Raw genomic sequence first — 23,322 nt, forward strand, 5'->3', positions numbered from 1 at the left:
GCAGCAAAATGATACCATCTTCTGCTCTTACTGTGCCATAACAGAAAAACAGCTTAGCATTGAAGGGCAAGGTAGATATCCTTTCAGAACTAAGAGCCTTTTTTTTTTTTTTGAGACAACGGAGTCTTGCTCTGTCACCCAGGCTGGAATGCAGTGGCGCAATCTCGGCTCACTGAAACCTCTGCCTCCTGGGTTCAAGTGATTCTTCTGCCTCAGCCTCCCGAGTAGCTAGGATTACAGGCGCCCACCACCACACCCAGCTAATTTTTGTATTTTTAATAGAGACGGGTTTTCACCATGTTGTCTCAAACTGGTCTCAAACTCCTGACCTTAGGTGATCTGCCTGCCTCGACCTCCCAAAGTGCTGGGATTACAGGCATGAGCCATTGTGCCCGGCCGAGCATCGTTTTAAATAGTGTAAATGTGGCTTTATAAAACATGGCCTGCGTTGTCTAATTTTTCCCCAGCTTGGTGGAAGCTCTGTTGTAAACTGCCGCTGGTCCTCCATGAACCACCGCTAGCCACACCCCATCAGCATGCCTGAAATGTCCTTCTGTGCCTCGCTGCCCTTGTCTCCATGTGCAGGATAATGATAATTACACATACCCTGTATTTATCTTGCTCTTTTCCAAAGAAAAGTTCAAAGCTCTTTTCTGGACTTTACCCTATTAATGTCCTCAGCATCGCTGTGATAGGCCGTGAGGAGTAGGTGTTATTATCTCTCCCTCACCCACGAGGAAGACGCAGCCCGAGCAGGGAGGAAATGAGCCCATGGCTAGAGACCAGTGCAGGGAACGCAGAGTCACTGCCCGGCTTGGAAGGACTATAGGCCGCATACTTCTGGGATGTGTCATCTGTGGCCCTGGCCCAGGGAGTGGGTGGCCTATCTGAGGAGACTAGCAAATCCCCTCAAAAGATTCAGCTTTGGAGAGTTAATTAATAGAGAGAGCAGGTCAGGCGTGCAGAGGCTGAATGGGCTCATTGGTAGAGGTATTGGAGGAGTTCAGCTGAAGGGAGCTCCCTGGTAGTCGGGGAGGCTTTCAGGAGAAGGTGGGCCTAAGCAAGTCCCCAAAGGATGGGAAAGGATCTGGTTAGGTTAGGGTGAAGAGAACCTGAGGAAACACGGGCAAAAAGAGGAATGTGGACTCACAAAAGCCAGAAGGACGAGTAGGGAAGGAGAATTTGGCTTCCCTGGAGCCTGTCTGTGCCACGCTCCATTTCTCTTGGCTTCTGAGAGGGCAGTAGATGGTAAGGAGTGCTGGAGGCTTGCCCTGGGGTCACGGGGACCCCAGACTCTTACCTCCCTGCAGGGAGACAGGGGCAGCACCTTCCTGCCAGTGACAGATGCCAGGGGTGGGACCAGAGCTGCATCTTTGGGGAGCTTTATGGACAGATTGGTGCCTTTGTGGCAGGAGCAGTGCCCAGGGCCTGGCCCGTAGGCATTGTGAGCCAGCTGAGGACAGAATCAGAGGCAGTGGACCAGAACAAATGGCCTGAAAAGGTGGGAGGTCACAAGAAGAACTGGGGCCATGTCCAAGATCAGAACTCATGTGCCAGAGTGGCACAGCCCAGGGCCAGCACAGCCTCTCTCAGGCAGCAGCACAGGAGCCCAAGCCAGAGTAGGGGTGATCAGGGCTGTTCAGACCACTGCAGCCCTAAGGGAGGCCCTGAGAGTTCCTCCGTGGGGTGGAGATTGAGATGTAAGCAGCTTTTGAAAAAGGAGGGAAAAGAAAACAGGTTTAAATTCAGCCACTCTTGGCCTCTGTGATTCTGCACTTTGACCCATTTCTGATAGGAAGAGGATGGTGACGCAGCAGGCCCTCTCCTCCTCAGTCTGTCCCTCCACCACTGTTGGGGGAGGCATAAGCCTCCCACACAGGCTGTTTCTGAGGCCTTTCACCTAATTATGATTTGCGTATATATGTACACAAGAGAACCCCCAAAATGAGAAGCCTGGGGCTTCACAAAACTTACCTCCATCTCTGACTCTCCACTTGTGTTTAGAATAAATGCCTGAGCTTCTGAGTGACCCCCATGGGCTGCAGTCTTTGGGGGGCTTCAGGAGAGGGAAGACAGGGCCTAGTCTGCAAGGTCTCTGGAGTCTTGCTGGGGGCATAAAACGCACACATTTGAAACAATTAGGAACTCATGAGAATTTCTTTGAGAGCCACGATGTAGGCTATGGACCATGGGTGAGAACGGGGAGCTGTTGGCATGTGCTTGAGCATCAAGGAACGCTTCCTGGGGTTGGGGGGGCAGTTCTGAGCAAGGTCTGAGGCAAATAGGGTCAAGATTCAGTGGGGGGTGTTCACCCCAAGGTGAACTAACATTTTGGGGCAGGTGCTGCTAACATGTCCTTGTCCTTTCAGCCACAGTACATGTGTGAGGCCATGCTGATCCTGGGCAAACTGCATTACGTGGAGGGCTCATACCGAGATGCCATCAGCATGTATGCACGGGCCAGGATTGATGACGTGTCCATGGAGAACAAGCCCCTGTATCAGATGCGGCTGCTGTCGGAGGCTTTTGTCATCAAAGGTAGCTGTTAGCGCCAGCCTGGGCTCCCCTCCACTGTGTGCAGCTCATTGCACTCTGACTCACAGGGCCCTGCTGGGCTCGTGTCCAGATTCTTCACCCCGGTAATGCCCGTGCCCTGGCACTGGTGTCCAATGTGGATGCTGGTAGTAACTGGCCATGTTGACATTGCCTGGTGCCTGGGACGTCAGGAGACTCAGATTCTCGCCCTGACTCTGTCAACAACGATTATCCTACTGTGTACCCTTGGGCAATCACCTCTTCACCTTCTTTGGCCTCAGTTTACTTGTTTGGAAGATATGGTTGTAATACCTGCCCTCCTAGGGTTACCATGACCAAGAGGCATCAGCAGAGTTGTGTAGCCAGGTTGAGAAAGGTTTACAAAGTATGACCTCTCACTGGCAGGCTGGCTCTGCTGACTGGCGCTGGCCCCAGAGCAGGTGCTGGGCACTGTAGGAGTCTGCTACTCCTCAGTTATTTGTTGGGCACCTGCCGTGAGTGGCCCAGGGAGCAGGGGCTGAGACCCAGTGATGAACAGTTTAGAACCGGTTCCTGGAGGAGCTCTCAGCCTTCCAGGGACAAGGGGTGCTCTGGAGGGGATTTAGGGACACAGATCAATGATGTAGGAATTTCATGAGGGGGCTGTGGACAGCCCAGCTGGGGAAACCATGCCATTTAACAGGACCCCAAATGTGTTCAGTGTTAAAGTCATCCTACCCCAAGCTTTGTACTTCAGGCTCCTCCTTCCCTGGATCCCTGACTGCGGGAACCCCTCTGCCCAGCCTGCTGTCAGAAATCTTGGATGTTTGCTCATCTCCCTAGTGCAGCACAAACCAACCCCCAGAGAAAAGTCTAGAAAAGATGGCTGTGGCTCAGTGGGGATTTGGTGCCTGGCATTTGTAGAGTATGTGACACCCTCTATTATAGATAGGGACATTCTCTCCATCTTGTATGTGGGGAAGCTGAGGCCCAGAGAGGATAACTTGCCCAAAGTTACCCAGATTAATGGTGGAGCCAGTACAAGAACCTCCATGCTCTGACTCTGGCCTTGGAATATGAGTCCTCCAAGGCCCCTGCAACACACACTCAGTTTCCCCATCTCCCCTGGGTCCCAGGAGGAGTGACTGTGACATCTGTGGAGGGCACACCCTCCTTGACTTTGGCTGGTGGGACTTCCTGAGGGGGTTTGCCCACCCCAGATCCTTGGATCCCTTTTCCATTGGGTCCACACCATGCCAGGAAACCTGGCAAGATGGTCACTGTGGGTGGACCCAGCCCCAGCCGGTGGGAGGGCAGGTGCATTTCTGGGACGGCCTGGTCTATGGGTGGTCTTCTCCCTTTGCTCTCTCATCCCCCGCTCTGCGCCTCTGGCACAGGCCAGCCTTGGGGGTGATCTGCATTTGGCATTTGGATCTTTCAGGTCTCTTAGAAACCCTTTCAGCCATGGACGCCCTGAGCGGAACCCCCTTCCTCGGGCTTCCTTTCCGGGACTTTCTCCCGAGCCTGGCTCAGGACGGATTGCCCCCTGTCTCCTGCTCTCTCCTCTTTCTAGCATGCCTCCAGCTTCTTGGGGGAAACACAATCCCGGTGGTCAGAGGTTCTGCAGGGGAGGTAAGGAGCCCGGCGCTGCCGGCGCGGGCTGCTCGGTCGCGGGCTGTGCTAGCTCCCGTTCCCCAGTGACTGCACATGGCCTTCCCTTTGCCTGCCTCCTCTCTGCCTGTCCTCCTCCCTGTCCTGCTGCAGTGACCATGCCTGCTGCCCGGCATGCTGAGGTTTGCCTGATTGACCCTGCGTGTGCTTGAGACCATGCACGTGGCTACCAGGGTGTGCACGATGTTGATCCGCCTGGGTTTGGGGGATTCTGTGGGTCTTCCCATGCAGAGTAGAGGCCACACCCTTCGGGGGCTGAGGATGCTGGTCGTTGGTCCTGACTCCATCTGTGAGCATGAGGGTGGTGGCAGCAGGGGCCACAGAGTTCACAGAATGCTGATATTTATTCAGCCCCCCTCCATGCCAGGGAGACCCTCGTTGAGTCCCCTCTGTAACCCTCTGAGGTGGTGTTCCCCTCATTCTATGTCACGGATGAGGAGTTAAGGTTGGAAGAAGTGAGGTGATTCATGCGAGGTCTCACAGGAAGTGGCGGAGGCAGGATTTGAACCCAGGCAGCTGGAGCTTGTGATACTGTTGCTGAGAATCCTAGGATGAAAGGAATCAAGTGATCCAGGCCAACCCCTCATGTTACATTTGAGGTAACTGAGGCTGACAAAAATGAGGCAGCTGCCCAGGACATCATTTGATTTGAACTGGAGTCCTCCGTCCCAGACAGCCACTCGATCTTGGGCTCCGTTTGACGCTAGGCTGCCTGCAGGAGCCAGACTGACCCACACTCAGCACTCCTGGCCAGACTATTAGGCCGTGGCTTGACTGGCCATTTTTCACAGGAATCTGCTCTGTGGTTCTGTTTGGTACTCTATAGTGGGGTGGGGAGTCTGGGTCTCAGGCACACCTGACTGGAGGAGGAGGACAGGGCCTGTGTGTCACAGGGGGACCTGAGCTTGCCAAACTGGGAGGCTCTGTGGGGGCCCCAGTGTGGAGCGATTCCAACATGGAACTGCTGTTCTTTTTAGGGGAGTCGGGAACAGGCCCTGGGTCTCTTCACCCCCACCCTCAAAAGACATAAAAACACATTCCCCTCACTCTCTTTCCCCATCAGAGTAGAGGGACTTGCACTGTGACCCTGTGAGGCGTCACTCACAAAGGCCCAGCCTTCCTCTGAAATGTGCACCCGTGTGTTACACCCAAAGATGCGTTCTGATTCCCGGGAAAGCTTTAGATGTCAACCCAGGAGCCTGAGTGAAGAGGCAGTTGCAGCAGTCTTGGGTTTTCATTAGCCAGAGTGCAGAGACATCACATGCATATTTGTGTATATAAGGTGTAAGGGAGTACATGACCTCCACCTCCTCTGAGAGGAAAAGAGTTATTGTCCATGTCACGTTTGTTTAGAAACAACAGAAAAACCACATGTTCCCCACTAAGATAGAAAAATAAGACAACTTCATGGGAAGACCTGTTGTTTCCATGTCCAGGTGGTCTGTGCCTAGCCACCAGCACTCCTGGTCCCCTAACATTTGAGTCACACATGTGCTCAGACTGACCAAGTCCAGCCAGGAGTAGGAGACTGGATTTTAGGGCCTCTTGGTAACCTGGGAGGTGGGCTGGGCCCTGCTGGAGGCTCTGGAAGAAGAACCACCTCTTCCCTGGTCCTGCCTTCAGCTGCTCCTGGCTGCAGAGAAGTTGTCATGTTGACCTGTTACTCAACATGGCCAGCTGTCCTGTGGCCAGCTGCTCCCAAGTCACCTGTGGCCCTGGGCAGAGCCTCCCCTGCCTGTCAGAATCCCCTGTTTGGTTCTTCATTTCCCAGGTACCAATTTCCTGAGCTCCTCTTGTATACCTGATGTTTGATGACATTCCCAGAAACGGGGGGTGCAGACCCCTCCCTCTGGAAGCTGAGCCTTTGATGTATGTCTCTGATGTATGTGTATGTAGGGGGATGGGGGGGGCAGGATGATCATATGTGCACCACCCAGGAGCTTGCAGGGCCCCCCCAAACCCACTGAATCAGAATCTACCCCTTACAACGTTCCTGGGTGATGTACACACAAATTACAGTCGGTGAGACACTGTCCTGGAACACTTGTTTAATAAATATTTGTTGACTGATTTTTTTGTGTGTTTTTTGAGACGAAGTCTCACTCTTTCGCCCATGCTGGAGTGCAGTGGCGCGATCTCAGCTCACTGCAAGCTCCGCCTCCTGGGTTCACGCCATTCTCCTGCCTCAGCCTCCCGAGTAGCTGGGACTACAGCCCAGCTAAGTTTTTGTATTTTTTAGTAGAGATGGGGTTTCACCGTGTTAGCCAGGATGGTCTCAATCTCCTGACCTCGTGATCCTGCCGCCTCAGCCTCCCAAAGTGCTGGGATTACAGGCGTGAGCCACCATGCCCAGCCTTGTTGACTGATTGTTAACCTTCATCTCTCCTCTGTAAATGGTAGATGGTTATTATGCCCATTTTGAGGATGAAGAAGCTGAGGAAGTTCATGCAGCCTGTAAGTAGCATTGGTGGCCAGATGGATGTCTCTAAAGCTTGTGTCCCACCTGTAACAGAGGACCCAGGAGGCAGGAGGTGCTGGGAGGCAGATTACGGTTGCCTCTAAGATGGGTCACACAGATGAGGACTTTCTCCTCTCTGGGCCTCCTTCAGCCCTGGTGAAGCCCTGCAGCCATTTTCTTGGCATTTGCTTTCCCAGGGCCGTTTATGGGTGTTTGTGGATGAGTTGTTCAGAAAATTTGCTTTTATATTTCAACCTAACATCAGTCATCTTGGTTTAGACTGGAAGCCCACCCCTCTCCTACCCCATTCCCCAGGATCTGCCATGGTCCCCTTGTAACTTCTGCCAGCCCACTGACCCCTGACCAACCATGTCAGATCAGGGGAGGCCCTGGAAAGGAAATGCTCCCAGCCAACTCCAAGTACAGGTGACAGATATATCTTCAGATGAAACAGCTCCATTACCATCCTTGTTTGTTTGGTGAAGAGGGAACATCATCCATTTACTCTGTATCAAAAGTAATCAGGCCGGGCGCGCTGGCTTAAGCCTGTAATCCGAGCACTTTGGGAGGCTGAGGTGGGCGGATCACAAGGTCAGGAGATCAAGACCATCCTGGCTAACACAGGTGAAACCTGGTCTCTACTAAAAATACAAAAAATTAGCCGGGTGTGGTGGTGGGCATCTGTAATCCCAGCTACTTGGGAGGCTGAGGCAGGAGAATGGCGTGAACCTGGGAGACAGAGCTTGCAGTGAGCCGAGGTCATGCCACTGCACTCCAGCCTGGGTGACAGAGTGAGAGTCTATCTCAAAAAATTAAATTTAATTGAATTTAAATTAATAAAAATAATAAAAAATAATCTAGGCTGGGTGCGGTGGCTCATGCCTGTAATCCTAGCACTTTGGGAAGCCAAGGCGGGCGGATGACTTGAGGTTAGGAGTTCGAGACCAGCCTGGCCAACATGGTGAAACCCTGTCTCTACTTAAAAAAAAAAAAAAAGTACAAAAAATTAGTTGGTCATGGTGGCATGCACCTGTAATCCCAGCTACTTGGGAGGCTGGGACAGGAGAATTGCCTGAACCTGGGAGGCGGAGGTTGCAGTGAGCCGAGATCACACCAAGGCACTCCAGCCTGGGTGGACAAAACGATACTCCGTCTCAAAAAAACAAAAATAATCTAGAATGCTTTCAAGGCCCTTCTAGGATGGCCTGTCTTCAGTGCTGCCCACTCCCTTGGCAGAACCCTCTGCGTGTGACCCCATGTGCTCATGGCTGTGAGCCCTGTCTTCCACTGAACTCCAAGCCTCTTGAGTACAGGTGTTCATTTCTTTTGTACCCTCAACCAGTCTCCCTCTCTCCTTTCCTGAAGCCCCACCTGTCAGCCTAATGAGGTCTGCTCCTGGTATCCAATATAATCTATGAAGTTCTTCCCTTCCCTTCTTCTTGGGACATTGTCCTTGCCTTTTTTCTTCACTCTGCACATAGCTGTGTCCTTACATTCTCCTCTGACACAGTTCAGGTGCATCCTGTGCCAGAAGCTTCCCTTAGTTGTTCAGCTTGCAGCATCGTCTCCCTCCTCCCAGCTCACTTGGACCTCAGCCCAGTATGCACGTCCATTCTCCCCTGTTAGGGGTCAGTACGTTCCTTCCGCCGAGCGTCTGACCTCTTGCAGTTGTATCCCCCAAGGCTCCTGGCCTACCTCCCACAGGAGGAAGTAAAATTTGTCAGCAGTTGATTCAGCAAACACCTGCTGGGGATGCCAAGTTAGGGTCACTTCCCTTGAGGGAGTGGCAGGCGGGTGAGCCTGGAGGGATGCAGCTCCAGGAGAAGCAGCTGTTTGGAAGACCCCAGAGTGGCTGGTCTGCTCCTGCCATGGCTCGCTGGGGCAGTATGGCAGGTTTCCTGCCTGGCCGTGGTGTCTCGGCCATATGGCTGTCCCTAGCTTTGTCCTATGGGAAGCTCTGCCTTGACTCTTGGCCTTTCTTGACCAGAAAGGGCCATTTGTGAAGAGTCCCCTCTGTGCTTCTGGGCAGCCCAGCCCCTGATGGGAGTGGAACACTTGAGCCTACCTTATGGGTTGAACAGTGCAAGGACTTGTTTGCCAGGTTTGGGGTCTGTCTGCCTCTACAGCTCCCTAAAACTCTGTAGTAATAAGCCTTTGGGCAATTGGCATTGCATCATCTTCATGGCTGAGAACCTAGAGCCAAAGATTGTGTTGACTCTAAGTCCGTGGATCTAGATCCAGGCCTTGAGGGTCTGTCCCTCAGCAGCAGGCCTCGGGGCTCCTCTCAGGCACCCACCCCTGGCTCTCTAGCAGTGCAGTGAGAGCTGCAGCAGGGGGTCCATGTGAGGTTTGCATGGGGAGGGATTCAGGCCTTTCCAGTCTTGTCTCCTAATAGAGTCTGGTCCCCCTGTCTCCTCTGGCACTGCCTTCAGCAAGGACAGGGAATTTTCAACTCCAGTTATCTGACTTCACTCTCAGCTGTCTTGAATTGTCTTATACAGACAAAACTTTCTTATTCAGAGGGGCTGCCAGGAGTGATGCTTGTAAGGCTTATTTTTATAGGGCTTAACATAGGCTCCAAGAAGCATCCGGCATAGGCCAGTATCCTGAAGTATTCTACCACATGCCCAGCGTCTCACCTCAAGACAAAATAGGCTGCATTCTAGCCGGTGGTGCTGCTGCTGTGTATCTGGAATTCAGTTTCTTAGCTGGGAGATGGCAAAGTCCTCGCTGCCCCACCTGACCTCAGCCCAGCCAATTTTGTATTTCAGGAATTGTCCCCTCGGGCACCATGCCTCTGGGGATCAGTTTCTGTGTAACCAGACTTATGGTTGTAATGACAAACATGCAGCTAAACATGTTGGAAAGTAGCAACAAAAAGGAGGAGGGACTGGATATTTATGGCCCCTTGTAACTAGAAAGTTGTTGGAGTAGCATGGCATCAGGCATAGCTGAATCTGGGGGCTCAGCGAGGTCTGTTGAGGTCTTCCTTAGCAGCTCCAGGAGTACATAGTTCTTGCAGCATGGCACCCACTACCTCAGAAGGAGAGAGTGCCTGGGGAAGCTTCTCGTGGACCTGGCTTGGTCTCATGCCCACCCTGGAGCCAATCGTGGTGCCCAGCACCTAGGATACTGGGATGGTACCAGGGGTGGGATTTCCCCCACCTGAATCCTGTGGACTGAGATGCAGGAATGATTCCTCAAAGGAAAACCAGGGTACGGTTACGAAAGTAGGTAAAGGGCATGGAGGCAGAGCACCAGAGAGCAGGCAGAAATGATTCACCTCAGGTTACACCAGTAGTGGAAGGGTCAGGCTGTGGACGTCGCTCTCTCTGCCTCCAGCATTTGGGCTTGTTCGATTGAAGCACTCTTGCAGAGGGAGGTGAGATCCAGCTAGTTGTAGGGCCTTCACAGGCGAGCTGGGTGGTGAGCCTGAACTTGAGGATGAATCACCGACAGTTGAGTGAAAGAGGTGCCTTCCAGCAAGGGAAGGCCAAAGGGAAGCCCCAGGGGGAAACCAGGGGAGGTGGCTTGTTTGGAGGTGCAGTGTAATCATAATTCTTGGAGCCAAGAGGAGGTGTGTGTGGGATGGATTGGGAATGAGCGTGAGGGCCAGGTGGGCTCCACAAGAGGGCCCAGAGCAGAGAGTCCATGGTAAGGCTCAGGGTGTCTCTCTTTACTGGGGTTCTAGAACTTTGGCTGCGGGTCACACACCATGAGGTGCAGCACAGCCTGTTCTCCCTCCAGTCAGGCTCACCTATGGGTCAGCACGCTGTCTGTGGTCAGCACGCTGTCTGGGGCAGTCTTCTCTAGGGTCTGGAGCTGAGGGGTCTGGGCCCTAGACTAGAATGAAGCCTTTGTGGATCCAAGGTAACGAATCACCCACTTTTTTGTTGGTCTGAGCTCTGAGGGTTATTCACTGGCTTTGATTGGCTTCCAGGATGTTTCAGGGCCCGCTCTTTGGACATCTCCAGCTTTAGCCGGTTCAGCCTCCCCAAGCTCCGGTGGGTCTCTTCCATTTCTCCAGCCCTAGCTCAGTATGCTAATGGCGTGGAGAGTGACTCATATTTCTCCAGCCGTTCATTCTGCCTTGAGCCTGGCAGACTTTAGTCATTGGTGCCTAATTTAGGGTTCGTTGTGGCTCCACAGATAGAGCGCAGGCCTCTTGAGAACCTGTCCTGCCCCCAGTGTCAGCCTGGCTGGCTTGTGTTCTCCTTTACCTCACACTCAGCACCAGGGAGGTCCTGGTGCCCTGACCCTGGTACACAGGAACTCTGCATTGCAGTGACATGCTAGGTTGTGAAGCTGCTGTGCAAAGTCAAAAAAGGTGAAATGCCCTCAGCAGCTGGAAGGATTATGATCTGCAGATTCTCTTCTCCCAGCCCCTTGAAGGTGGGCTTCTTTTTTGACTCTTCTTTTTTGTCAGTGTAACCCCAAGCTATTCTGCTGTCACCTGGAATTGTGTCGCTGATTACAACTTTTAAAAAAGAAAGAACACTACGCTGCTTCCAGGACAGGATATGATAGCATATTTGGTTTTTGTGTTTTTAGCCCTGGTATGGCGGGAATTCACTGTTGATTTTGGCTTCCCTCTCCAAGGGGTGTGGGCTGTGTGCCTCACATGGACAGGAGCTCAGTCCATGTGGCACTGCTGTCCTGGCCCCAGGTGAGAGGCTGCTGGCTTCCAGATGCCGAAGGAGGAGCAGGCTGCTAGGAGATCAGGCCTCATCCAGCCAGAGACCTGGATCTAGTTGACACTGGTGCTTTTAGCTGAGGGGTCTTGGAATTAATCTGTTTTCCCTGGATTCAAATTTTTTTTTTTTTTTTTTTTTTAAGACAGTCTTGCTCTGTCACCCGGGCTAGAGTGCAATGATACGATTTTGGCTCACTGCAACCTCTGCCTCCCGGCTTCAAACAATTCTCCTGCCTTGGCCTCCAGAATAGCTGGAATTACAGGCGCGTACCACCACGTCCAGCTAATTTTTTGTATTTTTAGTAGAGATGGTGTTTTGCCATGTTAGCCAGGCTGGTCTTGAACTCCTGACCTCAAGTGATCCGCCCGCCTCAGCTTCCAAAAGTACTGGGATTACAGGTGTAAACCACCAGATGCCCTGCCTAGATTTTTTATTTGTAACTCTGGAGAAGGGTTAAACCCCTACCTAAGAGGTTATTGTAAGCATCACTTGAAAATATTTTCTAAGTATGTACTTTTTTTGTTTGTTTGTTTGTTTGTTTGTTTTTTGAGGTGGAGTCTCACTGTGTTGCCCAGGCTGGAGTGCAGTGGCGCGATCTCGGCTCACCTCAACCTCCACCTCCTGGGTTCAAGCAATTCTGCTGCCTCAACTGGGATTACAGGCATGCTCCACCATGCCTGACTAATTTTGTATTTTTAGTAGAGATGTTGGTCAGGCTGTTCTCAAACTCTCCACCTCAGATAATCCTCCTACCTCAGCCTCCCAAAGTGTTGGGATTACAGGCGTGAGCCACTGCGCCCAGCCAGCATACTTTCTATGCTTTATAATATTTCATCTAATTTAATGATCATGGCTACACTACGAGCTAGGCATTATTAGTAACTCCATTTTGTATTTGCGGAAACAGACTTAGCACTCTGAACATTTTGAGGTATATCCTTCCAGTCTTTTTTTCCCTATAGACTTACATGTGCTTTTAAAATGTAAGTTCATACAGCTATGTTTTATAATCTGCTTTTTAAAAAAGTTAGTATTTCATGAGTCGTTTTTCAATACACCTCTATGTCACTGTAAGTAACCTCATAGCATTTCATTGTAACGTCCTGTCATAATTTTGTGAAGTACCGTCATTGGACCCGTATGCTAAATCTTTTTTTTTTTTTTTTTGCCTTTTTAAACAATACTGAAATGGATATCCTTGAAGCTAAATTTTGCATACATCACTTTTTTTTTTTTTTTGGTGGAGATGGGGTGTGTGTTGCCAGGGCTGGTCCTGAACTCCTAGGCTCAAGCAATTCTCCCACCTCACCCTCCCAAAGTGCTGGGGTTACAGGTGTGAGTCACCGCCCCCCGCTTTTTCTTTTTCTTCTTTTTTTTTAAGATAAATTCCTAGAAAGTAGAATTACTGAATCATAGAGTATACATTTTTTGGAGACTTTGGTACAGAAGCCAAATTGCCTGGTTTTTTTTGTTTTTTTCCGTTAAAAAATTGTGTTGGCCGGGCAAGGTGGCTCCCGCCTATAATCCCAGCACTTTGGGAGGCCGAAGTGGGTGGATCACCTGAGGTCAGGAGTTCAAGACCAGCCTGGCCAACATCATGAAACCCTGTCTCTACTAAAAATATAAAAATTAGCCAAGTGGTGGTATGTGCCTGTAATTCCAGCTACTCAGGAGGCTGAGACAGGAGAATTGCTTGAACCCAGGAAGTGGAGGTTGCAGTGAGCTGAGATTGAGCCACTGCACTCCAGCCTGGGTGGACAGAGCAAGATTCTGTCCCAACAAAAAACAAAAACAAAAACAGTGTTAAATATACATACCATAGAATTGACCATCTTAACCACTTTTAAGTGTTCAGTTCGGTACTGAGACATTGTTGTGCAACCAATCTCCTGAACTCTTTAACATTTGCATTATTGTGCAACCAATCTCCAGAATTCTTTTACCTTGTGAAACCGAAATTCTATGCCCATGAAACAGCAACGCCCTGTTCCCTCCTCCCCTAACCCCTGGCAACCACTCTTCTATTTTCTGTTTTTATGAATTTGATTATGCAAGTACCTCATGTAAGAGGACTCATACAGTATTTGCCTTTTTGTGTCTGGCTTATTTCACATAGTAAAATGTCCTCAAGGCTTATCCATATTGTAGCATGTGTCAGAATTTCCTTCCTTCTGAAGGCTGAATAATACTGTATTGTACGTATGCATATATGACATTTTGTTTATCCATTCATCTGTCAGTGGACACTTGCGTTGCTTCTACATTTTAACCATTGTGAATAATGCTGCTATGAATGCTAGTGGACTGATATCTCTTTGAGACCCTGCTTTCTATTCTTTTGGGTGTACACCTGGAAGTGGAATTGCTGGATCATATGGTAATCCTATTTCTAAATGTTCTAATTTTAACAGAGTGATCTGTGAGGGTTCTTTCCTACCTGGCCTTCCAGTTTCCCCCCGAGAACTGAATGAATTGCCTTTTTTCCCTTCTTCCCCTGGCTGCAGGGTACCCAAGTCTGGGATTCATCGTCCGTGGATGCTGCAGCTGTACCTGTGCCCTTTTGACAGGCTGGGTAGGTGGGAGGGAAGGGGTTCCGTTGCTGAGGAAGTTTTCTGTTTTCTACCTCTGCATCCAGGGCCCAAAGCTCCAGGGCTCCAAGGGTGGGGCTTCTTGGAAGGGTGGCTGCCTGGGATGTGATGAGTCATTCAGACTGAAGGAGCTGGGACCAGCCTGGTGTTGGGTCTGAGGCTGTGCCAGGATCAGCTTGGCTCCAAATCGAAAGTTCTGAGTTAATGAAAAAGCAAGTCCTCCTCTTGCAAGGGGCCTCTCTTAGAGCTGGGTATTGGCACAGAAAGGCCCTTGCTGGTGGGAATCACAAGGCAGTGCCTGCCCCGCAGGGCTGCGTTACAACCCTCCGATGCCTCAAGGACTAGGCGCAGGGCAGCCCACCTTCATCCTGGATTGAGTGCCGTGGTCTGGCCACTTGTGCAGAAGCGCTCAAGGGGCAGAGGGTAAAGAAACCCAAGCCTGGAGTGCCTGGGTGGTCTTCCAATCAGATGTTTGTGGGCAGGAAAATAGACCTTATCAACCAGGGGACAAATACAAGGTTGCCTGCCCCTTTTTATGGGCAGAACTGGGTGACTGGACTGTGACCTTGCTTAGGAAAAGCCACTGCCAGCTCCAGAAACTTTTTGGCCCTGTGTATGCTGGAAATTGCTTTACAGAGGACCACCTCAGTGAATGTACCCCTGTACTTTGAACTTTTATTTCTCTGAGTCATGACAGCTCCCTTCAAAAAGGCATTATCTCCATTATTTTTAGATAAATTTTCATGTAGTGAGATGTACAAATCTTAACTATGTAATTTCATGAATTGGACCAGTATAAATATCCATGTGACCAGTACCGTAACAAAGATACGGAACATTTCTATCACCACAGAACGTCCCCTTGGGCTCTTTTCTAATTGGTCTCCACCCCAGGCAACCACTGTTTTGTTTTTGCTTATTTTTTGAAGAGATAAAGTCTTGCTGTGTTGCCCAGGCTGGTCTCAAACTTCTGGGCTCAATTGATCCCCTGCCTTAGCTCCCACAGTGATGGGATTACAGATGTGGGCCACCACTCCTGGCCTTATTTTCTACTGATATAGATTAATTTGCTCTTTTGAATAAGTGAAATCATACAGCATGTATTTTTTTAATGTCTGATTTCTTTTGCACAATGTAATTTTTAAGTAATTCATTTGTGTTATGTGTATATGAGTTTTAAAAAAAATCTGAGTAGTATTCCATTATATAACTATACCACAGTTTGTTTATGAATTCTCCAAGAATTTTTTTTTTTTTTTTTTTGAGACGGAGTCTCGCTCTGTCACCCACACTGGAGTGCTGTGGAGCAATCTCGGCTCACTGCAACCTCTGACTCCCTGGTTCAAGCAATTCTCCTGCCTCAGCCTCCCGAGTAACTGGGATTTACAGGCATGTGCCACCATGCCCAGCTAATTTTTGTCTTTTTAGTAGAGATGGGGTTTCATTATGCTGGCCAGGATGGTCTCAATCTCCTGACCTTGTGATCCATCTGCCTCGGCCTCCCAAAGTGCTGGGATTACAGGTGTGAGCCACCACAGCGAGCCCAGGAAATATTTTTTAAGTGGAGAGGGAGGAACTCCTTTGGGCCGTACACTTGGCTATGTGAATACGCTCACTCATCTACGCATCCATCTGCATGCTTCCTAAACACTAGGCCCTGGCCATCACTGGGGTGCAAAGATAATCGGAAATGGGTAGAGAGGATGAGGACAATGCAGGAAAAAGGCACATACATAGGAGATGCAGTCAAACTGTTCAAGTGGTTTAGACACAGAGAGGCTTAACTCTACCTGGCAGAGTTTCAGAGAAGAGGTGGCTTTGCTTTGAGCTTTTTTTTAAATTGAGATGGGGTCTTGTTCTGTCACCCAGCTGGAGTGCAGTGGCGTAATCTTGGCTCACTGCAGCCTCTGCCTCCCGGGCTCAAGCGATTCTCCCACCTCTGTCTTCTGAGTAGCTAGAGTCACAAGTGTGCACCACCAAGCCCAGCTAATTTTTTCTATTTTGGGGGAGACAAGGTTTCACCACATTCCTAGGCTGGTCTCAAACTCCTAAGCTCAAGCAGTCGCCTGCCTGGGCTTCCCAGTGTGCTGGGATTACAGATGTGGGCCACTTTGCCTGGCCTACTTTGCGCTTTCAAGGAGGATGAGATTTGAGGTTCTTGGAGAAGCATGGTGGGGAGGTCCCTGCTGAGAGTGGAAGGAACAAATGCCACACGGGGAAGGAGGAAGCCCCACAGACCATTTTTCCTGAATTCACAGGTTTGCAGTGGCCAGTCCTCTGGAGGCTTGGAACTGGCAGCTTGAACTTGACAGCAGCTGGCATCACCCATTCCAGTGCTGGACCCAGAGGTGTGGCAGGAGGGAGCCCAGCCTCAGCACATCTCTCTGGGGACCACAGGGCAGCTGTGTTGAAACAGATCCACTCTATGTCCCCTGGAATTGGCTGTGCCCTGCCACGTGCAGTTGGTCTCCTGGGCCAGGCCTCTCAACAGTTCATAGGTTCGCCCTACCTTCCTGCAGGGTGGATAGGCTGCATGTCTAGGGAGCAGGGGCTGGACCAGCTCTGGCAGTGAGCAACGAGGGCTGCCTCCTTGATTCTTTCTTGGTTCCTCTTCCCCCTTTAGTCCTCTGGAATGAGTCATTTGGCAGGAGGCACGTTGACACGTGGTGACCCAGGCACCTGGGTCTTTGTGTTGAGCAAGGACCTTCATGTTCTGTGCCCGCCTTCCTCCAGGCCAGGGCACCCAAACTTTGGATCTGGTCACACCCCAGCCTGGCAAAGGACAAGGTCACTGAATCTGTGTGCATGGGAATGTGGCTAAGAAAAACAATAATTCCTTACCTTATATTTGCAGAGCACTTTGTTCTTTGTCAGACATGACCAGGCTTGTGTTTTTTCATCCAGCCAGCAAATGCTTGTCCAGTACCTACTGTGTGCCAGGTGGTAGAAAAGTAAGCACGATTAGGGTGATGTCTTGAAGGGAGTCTACAGTCTGGGGAAACATATGAACAAATAAGTATAAGAAATGGTGAGTTAGGAATATGTGTAGACTGGGGCTTAAAGGAGGAATGTTTGGTTACACCAGGGACTATCAGGAAGGGCTTTGTAGAGGAGATAGCATTTACTAGGTCAGAATGTGAACAGTAATTTTGGGTAGACTTGGTGGGGTGGATACATTCCAGGCAGGAGGAACAACTTGAGCGAGTCGAGAAGGCATCCTACAACCAAGCAGTTGGGAGCAGGAAGTTGGGTGTGGATGTGGCAGGTAAGGCGAGAGATGAGGCTGGAGAACTGATACCAGGAGGGCCTGGTATGGAGCCTCCAGAAGTTGGACTTTACCCTTTAGCAGTATGGACCCCTGGAGAGTTTTAGAAGGATGCCCCTGGGGATTAAAGTGAGACTGGAGGCAGGGAGGCCAGTTAGGAGGCCAATATAGTCATCCGCTCAAGACATAAAAGCTGATATAAGGTAGTAGGAAGAGAGGAAGGGAAGGTTTGAAGTGTTGAGGACTTGGTCATTACGTGGATGTTGGGGCTTATAGGGCAGGAAACAGTTGAGGATTCTTCTATTATACATCCCTTCAGTAAGTTCGTCTTCACATGTAAAGTACCTAAAGTACCATGTGGGCACAAAGACGAGACAGACATTGATTCTCCCCATTGAGAAACAATAGTTCAGAAGGACAGCACTCTCTAGTCAGGTCTGTATTAGCTGCAAGTGACAAAAAAAGGGAGAGTGGGAGGGAGGAAGGGAGAAGACATGGGAGGTATTTAATGGCGCTCATACACTGGAAAGTTCCAGCAGGTAGAGCTTCAGGCAAAGCTGGATCTAGGTACTCAGTCTCTTTAGGAATCCACCCTTCTCCATGCTGTCTTACCTTTTCTTTGCATGGATTTCATTTTTTTCGTGACTAAGAGTTTATTCAGTATTTTTCCTGTCTTAAAAAAAAGTAACCTGATGCAAATAGAGTTGTTTTTCTGTACAGCATTAGTTTCTAGTAAGGCTAACAATGCTATATCCCTTCTTTGTTTCTTACAGATTGTTTTTATTTTTTGAGCTTTTTGGTTTTGGCTTTGAAGCTTTTATTTAAAAAATTTTTAAGTTGCAGCAAAAAACCCCCATACAACATAAAATTTACCATCTAAACCATTTTTAAATGTACACTTCAGTAATGTTATTTATATTCATATTGTGTAGACTTCATTTTAAGGTAGGTTTTCTCTAACATTTCTAAACTGATGTCTGATACCAGCTTAACAACCCCAGTGGAAAGAGTGACAATTCTGAGACTGTTTTTTATTGGCCCAAATTGGGCCGTGTGCCCACACTTAGCTGATTGCTATGGCAGTCATGATCATCTGAGATTGCAAGAGAGGTGGTCAAAAGGAGAGGAAGGTGCTATTACTGATAAGTGGGAAAGTGGTTGTCCCCTGCAGGCAGAGACGTGAGCATGGGTAATTTCTGCAGGGAGGAACTGTTGGGTTCCATGGGAAGCGTGCGTGTAAAATGCTGCATAACTTGAGCACCTACTGTGTGAGGTGCTGTGCAAGGGTTGTTGTCCAAAAAGATTCACATTTGCCCCCATGGAGCTTTCAGCTAGTTGGGGAGAGAAGAGCTGGCCAGAGATTACCAAAATACAGTGTAGAAAATGGTGAGCACCAGGAGAGTGGATGTTTTTCTTCTAACAACTGCAAGTGTAACCAAGTAACCCCATCTTCAGGCCAGAATTCATTGTGGCCCAGGTGGTATTGGGTCCAGATAGTATTATGGTAAAAGATCCTCTTTTTCCTAGTCATGGGCTCACAACTGTATGCTTTTCAGTTAACCAAAATGTACCCCAAGGGGCTCTTTGAGGGGACAGAGACGTTGTTGCCAGAGTCCAATCCTATTCCCTCTTTAAATCCAAGGCCCAGGAGCAGAATGGAGCCCCTGAAAATGAGGCTTGTGGAACAGCAAAGTGAAGGGAAGGGGAGAAACTTGTCCTTGCATTTTACGGAGGAGATAAGAGTATGAAATTTCTGGCTTGCTTTTGCAGCACAGCCAGGTTCTCTAAGAGTGGCATGACAGAGAGAATGGAAAGAGAGAGGAAAAAGTAGAGTGACAGAAGAGGAGCTTGAGAGCCTTCCAGCCACCACATGGCGCAGGGATACCCTTGCTACCCTCATTTATCCCCGGTCAGGGAGGGCCTCAGTGCCCGGTGTGGCGGAGGACCGATCCCTCCCACTGCCGCAGGTCACCTGTTGAGGTGAACTGTTTCCACCCGGAGGGAGCTCAGGAAAGAAAGAAATCAGCCTGTACACAAAGTCATTACATTCACACAAACGGCGTGCTTCCAAACAAAATCCCCAGTCTGAGTGGAGGGACTCCAGGGACTGAGTGGAGTTCTGAACCCCCTGCCTCAGCTGGAGATACCTTGACAGGCAGCTGAGTCCCTATAGTACCACAAATGCAAATGCTCAAAATGCCCAAATGATGCCAGTAGCGGCCAAGTCTTCACAGAGTGAAGACCCAGGGACACCCAGAAGAGACAGAAAAACGTCGGGTATAGTCCAACTTGCTCACCCAGTTTCAAGGTTGCTGGCTTCTTCAGAGGTCACTTTCTTTGTACCAGTGAAACATTGGAGGCAGCAGATGTCATGCCAGGGGGTGAAAGGGAGGTTCCCCAAAACAAGAACATTTTGGCAGCTGCTGAGAAATCCCCTTAACATTCCTATTCTAGAGTCCAGTAGCCAGGAGCAGCTGGCACTCCCAGGCAGCCCCCGCTTTGCCTGGTAGTGAAACCAGGCTGATAGGCTCAGTCGTCCGAAGCGTGCTGCAGTCCTCATAGGGGCCACCAAAATTGTAACTGAAATGCAGTTCAGTCACTCGCCACTTGCAGAGTCCAATTAACAAGAGTGAGGTCTGGAATAAAGAAAGTCACTTTATTCCAAAGCTTAGCTTAGGGGAAGAGGTACAGGCTCCTGCCTTAAAAGATAACCACTTCACTTCCTGGGCAAAAAGCCGGGGCTTTTAAAGGGGGACTTGGCATGAACGCCATGCAGAGGAGGGAGCAAGCAAGTGCAGGGTCTGCATGACTTGCCTTGGTGCCTTACCTAGCAGGTAGTACAGCTGGCACCATCGTGGCCAGAGCCAGGTTGTAAAGTGAGCATTGCTTCAAGATACTCTCCGGTTGGGAGAGAGTTCCTTCTCAGTCACACTGTCGGATGTAAATTGATTGTTATCTCTAGAGGCAGTCTCCGGGTGGGAAAGTTCTGGCTCCGGAGCTTCTAAGTCAGCACATGGATAAGCTTGCTGTGTAGGGAGTGTCTGGTGAAGGGAAGGTAAAGGTTTTGCATTTCTAAAGAGCTAAGTAGGAAGTGGGGAACAGGAAGAGGAAAGAAAAAAATACATTTTTTAAAAAAACTTCATTCTCTTTTGCTTAGAAAAATGGGGATACTCTGTTACAGAGGAGGGGTCAGGAGTGGCTTCCCGGGCAGTGTGATTCCCCACGTGCTGTCCCATCGCTTACTCCCAGCCACTGCTAACACCACCGTCGCTTCAGCTTCCTCCTCCCCTCCGCAGACCTCCGCCTCCTCCTGGCTGCACCAGAGTGTGTGCCCCCTCGGATGAGCCCACCCTGGGCCCATGGGGAGGGCCTGAAGTCGGGGGGCCCGAGCAGGGCAGGTCTGAGGCTCCCTCTTCCTCCTGCAGGCCTCTCTCTGGAACGTCTACCCAACTCCATCGCTTCCCGCTTCCGCCTGACGGAGAGGGAGGAGGAAGTGATCACCTGTTTTGAGAGGGCCTCCTGGATCGCTCAGGTGTTCCTGCAGGAATTGGAGAAGGTGAGCTGGAAATAACACCGTGGTTGGAGCTGCTGTCTATTGAGCACCTGTATCTACAGATCCCACTAAACCCATAGGTCACCTGTGTGCTAATTAGAAGAAGGAACCTTCTCTGTCCCCCAAAGACACTCTACTTCATAGGGTGGAAAACTCATTATGGTATACTGATTCCACTAGAATGAGACTCTTAACTGGAAAATAGTTTAATAGATAAATGAGTCCATGCCATCTACTAGGCACCAGGAACTCCTTGGTGAACTCATCTGCAGTACCAAAAGTGACAGCCCTGTTTGTATCCATTAACTTGTTGACTCCTCACAGCCACCTCTGAGGTGGGTATTGTACTTATCCCTGTTTAATAGATGAGCTTTAGGAGATTGAATCATTTGCTCACCATTCTTTCCCTGGCAGGGGTGGAGTCCGCCTGGGTCTTACAGCTGGACATCCTTCCCTGCTCTCGGTGTCCCAGAAGCTCCTCCCTGGATCCTGTGGGGAAGCAGGATCTTGGGATTCCTTCTCCGAGCCTTTCAGAGGCTGGTGAAAGAGCTGGTCACCAGGGCCCTGGCAGTTTTCAGATCTCCCTCCCTCTCCGTTCCCTGTGGTGGGTCTGGGTTGACTGTCTGCAGGGTATCAAGTACAGGTGGTAGCAGCGTTTGTGGTGAGTATCCCAGCCCTTCCCCTTCTGGGAGGCTCTGGTTTATTTTTATGTATTTTTTTTTTTGCTTTTAATTTTTATGCATTTTATTAATTATTATTTTTTAGATGGATTCTTGCTCTGTCACCCAGGCTGGAGTTCAGTGGCACGATCTCAGCTCACTGCAATCTCCACCTCCTGGGTTCAAGCGTTTCTTCTGCCTCAGCCTCTTGAGTAGCTGAAACTATAGGCATCTGCCACCATGCCCTTCTAATTTTTGTATTTTTAGTAGAGACAGGGTTTCACCATGTTGGCCAGGCTGGTTTTGAACTCCTGACCTCAGGTGATCTGCCTGCCTCAGCCTCCCAAAATTCTGGGATTACCGGCCTGTGCCCGGCCTCCATTTTATTCTTTTTCCCTCCACATCTTAATACTATGCCATGAGGGGTCCTTGGTTCAATGCTAAGGGGACAGGAAACTGTATTCAACAAAGATCCTGCTAGCCCTTCTTGAGTGCCTGCTTTTGTGTCAGACACAACTCCAAGCACTTTACATTCATTCTGTGATTTAACCCTCACACTGACTGGATGAAATAGGCCCTGTTGTCGTTCCCATTTTACAAATAAGAAAACAAATTGGAGGAGGAGTTAGCCTGCCAGAGTTTACCTCGTTAATAAGTGGTGTCAGCAGGATTTGAACCCAGGGAGTGTGGCTCTGAATGCTCGCACAGAAGATATTGGGCGTGATGCTTAGGTATTCTGTGGGATAGATATTTAACATGTTAGATGGAAGGTTCTAGAGCAGAGTAGATTAGGATTGGTGCCCTGAAGGAGGAGGTGGTCATGGACTGAGAGACTTAGAGCCCAGGAGACACTTGCACCTCACCTGCCTTGGCAGATGCCAAAATGTCAGTCCGGTACCATTTTGGAAGAGTCTACCCCAGGCCAGGTCATTTCCCCTGGAGCAGGATTCTCAACCTCAGTGCTGTTGATATTTGGGGCTGGAGAATTCTTTGTTGTCGGTGGGGGCGGGGGGATGCTGTGTATATTATAGGATGTTTAGCAGCATCCATGGCCTCTCCCCACTATGCCAGTAGCACTGTCCCCCTTGTGACAACCAAAAATGTCTTCAGTTACTGACAACTGTCCCCTGAGGGCAAAGTCACCCCCCTGCTGACAGCCAGTGCTCTAGAAGATGTCTCCTTGATTGGACTTCAGGAGGAAAGGAGAAGTGACTGATGGGCTCAGCAAATCTAGGACTTGAGTGCCCATTCTCTGGCAGAGGCCACTTAGAGAGTCAGCATGGTTGAGCTGACCTCCACCAAAGGGGAATGGGTCACTGCTAGACAGTAGTAGTGTTTTAGGAGCTTTTCATGTTTGCATTGCATGTGGTTGGGAGGAAACTTTCATGGAAAAGATAAAGTCTGCTGCTCATCTGGAAGCCTAGGCTTTGGACTTTCAAAAGGGGATTAAGGTGATGAACTTTAGTGCCAGGCACTGTACTGTCCCTGTCAAATGTCTGATGATGATGTCCAGGGCTAGAAGCAGTGCCTGGTAGCAGTGGGCAGACAAACGGGGCCCTATAGTTGTTATCTTAAGTTGAGGGAGGGCAGGCCATAGAACCTTGTGCACTCTCAGAAATGCTGTGTGTCCCTCCTGAGACCCAGTCCTGACCTCTAAGGAACTAAGACCCTCTCTTAAATCTACTCTGAATTCTGAAAGAGGAGGCAGATGCCTCAGATTTTTTTCCCCTCAGATTAGACAAAGGAAATGGTATACAGAAGGCAGGCCAGTCTTGTTGGGCTGGAGGACCCTGTTAGGGCTGAGGCTTTTAAGTGACAGCTCAGTTAATGATGTAATTGTTCCTCAGCTTTTCCTGGAACCGGGGGGGGGGAGATGGAGATTGCAGTTTCAGTGGTATGGTGGGGGAGAAAACAGAGCAA

At 49.9% G+C, this 23,322-nt stretch overlaps 1 protein-coding gene across 2 annotated transcripts in view; it reads left to right on the forward strand.

The window, feature by feature from the left end:
• Nucleotides 1-23,322, forward strand: part of TTC7A (tetratricopeptide repeat domain 7A) — a 135,038-nt gene that overhangs the window by 13,218 nt on the left and 98,498 nt on the right. For both annotated transcript variants that reach the window (XM_023223846.2, XM_023223847.3), the window contains exons 3-4: nt 2,370-2,538; nt 20,616-20,746. In XM_023223846.2, the coding sequence (XP_023079614.1) occupies nt 2,370-2,538; nt 20,616-20,746 (300 nt within the window). The remainder of the gene's footprint in view (nt 1-2,369; nt 2,539-20,615; nt 20,747-23,322) is intronic.

The sequence above is a fragment of the Piliocolobus tephrosceles genome, chromosome 15, assembly GCF_002776525.5.
Source record: "Piliocolobus tephrosceles isolate RC106 chromosome 15, ASM277652v3, whole genome shotgun sequence".
NCBI lineage: Eukaryota > Metazoa > Chordata > Mammalia > Primates > Cercopithecidae > Piliocolobus > Piliocolobus tephrosceles.